Here is a 5,721-nt window from a genome sequence, read left to right as displayed (position 1 = left end):
GCTGCCACGCCACCACCTCGGCCTGTGTTTCGGGGGATGTGACAGTTACTGTGACTAGATGGCGTGGATTCATTTAGACTGACATGTTCTTACTGCTGTAACCATGTTTCAGTAAGACACAATAAGTCAATGTGATGTTCACTTATCAAATCATTCACTAACAGAGATTTAGATGAGAGAGATCTGATATTTAATAGTCCACATTTGATTGTCTTATTACTTTCCACTATAAGAGGAGTCGTCTTAGGTTCTTATGAATAACTCCTCTGGAGTTGATTCTTGATTTATATAATTTAGGTGGGCGGGGGACAGACACAGTCTCTATGGGGTACTGGGAGCGTTGGGTGGGTAGCAGCTGCAAGGAGACAGCAGAGAGGCGTGTAAGACTGCGACCCTGCATCCTGGACTCAACTCTGGGTTGTCATAATTTAGGTTGTAAAACAAACTCGTCCAGATTTCTAGATAAGAGAGCCACACCACCCAAAGTGGGATGGATGCCGTCTCTGCTAATCAGACCAGGTTTTCACCTAAATGTTTTCCAGTTATCTATGAAGCCCATCTCATTTCCTGGGCACCACCTAGACAACCAGCGGTTGAATGACGACATGCGGCTAAACATGTCATCACTGGTCAGATTGGGTAGGGGTCCAGAGAAAACTACGGAGTCCCTCATTGTTTTAGCGAGGTTACACATACCAGTCTTATTTAACTGACTGTGTTTGAATTTACCACCAATAATTCTCACCATCAATATTAATAAAGGATGTGGATCTCAGTGGAGCAGGTGCTCACAGTGCTCAAACCAATGAGCACTCTTGAGCTCAATCATTTAAACATTACATTGTTACAACACTCATGACAAAACATACAACCATCCATTTAAATTCAATGTTTATTTTGCACCAGCCAAAAAAATCTTGGTGCAAAAGATTAACTCCCAGTTACGATATCAGTGACAGTGCATCTCAGCAAAATAGTAATGCTCAACAAAAAGAAAGAAAAATCATTTACTACATCAAAAGAATGTGAACACCAATAAAAAGCAGTTTCTTAGGTAAAAAAAAAATCAAGGTTCAAACACTAACAATCTGTTACTTTTAAACAGACAAGGGCAGCAAACAATAATACAGTAAGTAACAATAATGCTTCATCTAATACAGAAGTATCAGTACAGCCAATCTCCCAGGAACACACGCCCTCTCCCCTTCTCTCTCTCTCTCTCTGTCTCACACACACACACACACACAGGGTGCTGGTACATAGCAGGAGCCAAATTATCATAATCCCATTACCACAGCATTAAAATCAATTACAGTTAATAAATATCAATGAAAGCCCCTTTAAAGTTGAAATATGTTTAACTGATCAACTGACTGTGCAACATGTAAAAAATGTCCAATAAAAATAACTACTTCAGAATACTAATATACGATTAAAACAGTTGTCAGATTTAAATCATTACATTATTTGTTTCTTTTTTGCCCTTAAGCAAGAATGAGTATTTACAACAGATCTTGCAAGATGGCCAGAATCGTCATGAATAAGTGTCTCATTCTATAGCACAGTTTGAAGCCTTACAATGATTCAAAACCACTTCTGTAAAAAGACAAATGGTCAGCCATTTAACAACAAGCTGAGCTTTATCGTGTCAAATCAGACTGTGTTTGCGGCAGCCATTGGTGCTGGTCTAACATGCCAATACAACCTGTAATACCCTTTTAAAATTCACAAGCCCAAGGCACTGTGCACTCAGAATCACCAGAATGGATTTTACACCAATCTACACTTAAGCTGCACTAGCATTAAAAAAAAACTGAGTGACAGTTCCTTAATGGGCCCAAGACACCACAATATAGAAAAACATTCCACATCATCACAATAGATTAGCATGCTAGACATTTTCAGACAAAGGAATTTACAGCATGTATGACAATAAAATCAAACTGTCTATCATGACTGCTTCTGGGCCGTCATCTCTTTACAGGAGCTACAGTTGGACACTTGCTATACACTTTGACCTCTTCCAAGTCAAACCTAGATTCTGAAAACACGCATTCAGAGCAACCTACCAAAGCACATTTCACATGTGTTCAGTGGGATCTGTAGCACTGGTAGTGTCCTGGGGATGCAACTGTTCTGAAAAGACAGTGATGTTTGGACTGTAGATCGACACCTAGTTAAATCTGTGTCAAATAGGGAACATTCTGACTACAGCATTATTCACCCTATGCAGTCTCATAACATTATACACAACACAGGAATTTCTCTGCACTCAGTCCTTTCAGAATTGTGTCAATTTGATCACTGCTGATCTCTATAAATAGTGCAAACAACATTTTTCCCCAACCTAAACACATTTTATAAAAACTGTTATCTTTACATAACAGTGCCTACATGTGGCGCAGCACTTGTGGCCAAACCTTTGTTTTTTTCCAATCATTGTAAGTGTGGGAATGTTAAAAATATCTAGAAACAATCAAAGAATTATGTCTGCAAATTCTTGAAAGGTCTGTTCATTTGCTCTGTGCAAATTTGTGTGTATTTACAAAGGGTGCTTTGCTGTATATATGGCTTCTGCTCATTTATGGCTCCTTTTTCCCTTTAACCCTATATAGCCAGGCACTGTTTCTTAGCCACAAGGACAATAAGTACATTTGTATCTTTTAGTGCGTGATCACCAAATCATGGTGATTGAATACTGAATAAGTAACTTTTTTCCAAGGCCACAGATTTCTGAAAATATTAAAGATGCCAGACTAGATCTCTACCATCTTCTCTTCCATCGACTCAAGGAAAACACTTGTTTGGTTTGGGGAAGATGAATCAGTCTGTTTTGCTGTTAAAAAAAAAAAGCAGTATTCGATTTTGTATTGAAAGCCAAAAAAACCCCCCCACTAATCTGAACCAGTCTTTTGGTTTCTCAGTGTGTTTGTATGGATCTGTGTGACTCTTGTCACTACTGGAGGACTTGTTGCCATATGACCACATATCACTTCATTTATCTACTTTCTCTCCCCTGCTATTTAGGCTAGCTCTGCTTTGGGGTCACAGTCTGCTTTGGCTGTGTTTTGGATGCTGCTGCAGAGGCAGAGGAAGTGGAAGAAGAGGAAGAGGAGGAGGATGAACTCCATCGCGTCTCTACACCTGTACTTGTCATCTTTAGCTTCCGTCGTTTTGCTAGGGGAGCATTGTCCACACTTTTCAGAAAGAAGCCCTCTCTCTTACACCGGTTGAAAGCCTGGTGGGAGAGGAATATGACAAAAAAATGGAAATGACAGTAACATGAAACACATTAAATACATGAAAGCTTAGAGAAATTTAGTAGACTACCTTGTAGGTAGCATTGACATAGGTGCGAACTGTAGGCCCACTGGACTCTAGCACATCTGGAGTGCACAAAGGAGTAGTGGACATGGAAGCACCACCCTGTAGCCAGCTGTTCTCTTTCAAATCAGAGAGTTTGAGACGCATCTCTGGATCCACAGTCAGTAGGCCTTAAACCATAGAGGGACAGGAGAAAACAAACATAAGGACAAACAAAGAGATTTTGATAAATCAAGTAAAAAAAAAACTGTCTAGTGTTTTCTCCCTACTGTACTAACGCCCCCACCCCAACCCCACTCGACTATCATCAGGCCTTCCATGCCCCAGCTGATCTGATGATATAATAAGGGAGTGGACCTGTTAGATCCAAGAGGTGGCATTCTGTGGCACAGAAAGCACAACAAAGAATGAGGCAAAACCAGGGTTAACATCAGTTTGGCATGTTGGAGATGGAAGGTATTAAAAGTGTCGGAAAGACATGGAAATCTGACATGGATGTGGCTTTCTTCCTGCTAGACACGCAAATACTGTAGCTGACTAACATGTATATGTCGGCATATTTCACAAGCTAACATTAGCATTTCAATTTTGTACCTTTATACTGAACAATTCTGGTTGCAATTTGGAGTCATTCCAACTGACTGCATAATTAGTGTTTTGTTGTCCAATGAGTGAAAACCAGCATGTTTTCCTGGATTAGCAAATGAAGTAATTTTACAAATTTTTACTCGGTTTTGGTCCAGTTTATTTCTAACATAACACACAAGTCCAAGTGGCACTACTAAAATGGCATCACTAAAATGTAAACCTCCTTATTTGACACTGTGTTACTGCAATGCCACTGAAAACCATGGGCAGGAGGGGCAAAGAGGAGCAGAGGGAGAAGAGGAGCGGATACTGCTCGAGTTTGTTTTAATTATCACTTTGCCCTTAATTACAAAAAATTAGATGGAGAAGTTAATTAATGTGACTTTAAGATATCAGGCATACAGATAGAACAAGCTGACTTCTGAAGAGGGGATGTGGAAAATATTTCTCTGACTGCTAAATGGCATGTTTTAAAAACAATGAAAGTCCATAAACCACCATTCCATTATCAAACAGGGCAGAGAGACATCTAATGAAGTGCCTATTATTGTTAGTTGCTTGTTAGTAATTAACAGCATGTGTCAGTAAAAGTAAACACTATCCCACACCTTTAACAAGCTCTTTGGCATCCTCTGATACACCCTTCCAGGCCTCCCCATCCAATGAGAAATCGCCTTCTTTTATCTTTTGCATGATGTCTCTAGAATACGATGAGGTCATCCAACGCTGCTCACTCTGAAATGGCACCTGGCCTGACAGCATGGTGTACTGTTGGAAATGCACACAGAGTCATTAACACTTCAGCTAGCCAGTGATGTGCCAGAATCAAAAAAAGATTTAAGTTGAAATTACCAGGATAACCCCAAGACTCCAGAGGTCACAGGGTTTGTCGTAACCTGCACTCTCAAAAAGCTCAGGTGCAGCATACTGCAGTGTGAAGCAGGGAGTCTGCAGAGGGGCGCTGCCTGTAGGGCACAGACGGGCAAATCCAAAATCGATTACTTTCAGCACCGAGTCCTCCCCTTCATCTGCAAACAGCACATTCTGTAAAGAAAAACAAATGAAAAACAAAAATGAATACAAGTTGGTATGTTCCTGACCTTCACATATGCTGTGCCTGTGTGTATAGCATATTCATGCCAATGTAGAACATGCTGCACAAAGGTGGGAGTAAAAGGCAAACAGATTCAAATGAGGCAGAAAAAATAACCTTTGGTGAAAATCTGATTAGATGCCAGACAACAAGAGCTACATGTTTCTCACTGATCTGACCATGATTCATCATTTACTGATTCTGTCAACAGGCACAAACTCAATACTTAAGAAATGTGCCAGAACTGTAGATTTATGTAGATAAATCCTTTTAATAAAACTGTCCAAGTAAATGCATTTATATAAGCATCAAAAATAAAAGTTAGTGCGATTAAGTTGAGCATCTCAGTAAAACACTGTGTAGAACTAAAAGTTAATGGGTGATTCTTGTCATTATCTGTCAGTCACAGCTTTTTAATACTATATGAACGCCTTCTCCTTCCGCTAATTAAATCCTACAGCCACCTGAAGACACCAGGACATACATGTGTGATAAACCTGCAGTCTTCATTTTGAAACACAGCAGCACAGAGACAATATGCACTGTTGTCCACTATGCTGACCTCTATTAAACCTAGAGAAAATGGTGCAAAGTAACCACACCAGCATCCACGCACATCAGACTGGTCGGTTACCACCATGTACTCAACCGGTTTATGCAAGACATCCTAAGGGTGCACAGGACACATGAAGTTCACACAGTGGAGGAGGGAGGAA

The 5,721-nt window shown here is 40.2% G+C and overlaps 1 protein-coding gene across 1 annotated transcript in view; it reads right to left on the bottom strand.

The window, feature by feature from the left end:
• Nucleotides 1–874: 874 nt before the first annotated feature.
• Nucleotides 875–5,721, bottom strand: part of rps6ka4 (ribosomal protein S6 kinase, polypeptide 4) — a 13,285-nt gene continuing 8,438 nt past the window's right edge. The window contains exons 16-19 of the mRNA XM_020600497.1: nucleotides 4,765–4,956; nucleotides 4,521–4,680; nucleotides 3,331–3,494; nucleotides 875–3,238 (exon numbers count right to left, since the gene is read on the bottom strand). Coding sequence (XP_020456153.1) covers nucleotides 3,029–3,238; nucleotides 3,331–3,494; nucleotides 4,521–4,680; nucleotides 4,765–4,956 — 726 coding nt within the window. The 3' untranslated portion in view covers nucleotides 875–3,028. The remainder of the gene's footprint in view (nucleotides 3,239–3,330; nucleotides 3,495–4,520; nucleotides 4,681–4,764; nucleotides 4,957–5,721) is intronic.

This window comes from Monopterus albus, unplaced genomic scaffold, assembly GCF_001952655.1.
Source record: "Monopterus albus unplaced genomic scaffold, M_albus_1.0 scaffold47.1, whole genome shotgun sequence".
Taxonomy (NCBI): Eukaryota; Metazoa; Chordata; class Actinopteri; order Synbranchiformes; family Synbranchidae; genus Monopterus; species Monopterus albus.
Note: the sequence above shows the minus strand (reverse complement) of the source record. Positions and strands in the feature narration are given on the sequence as shown.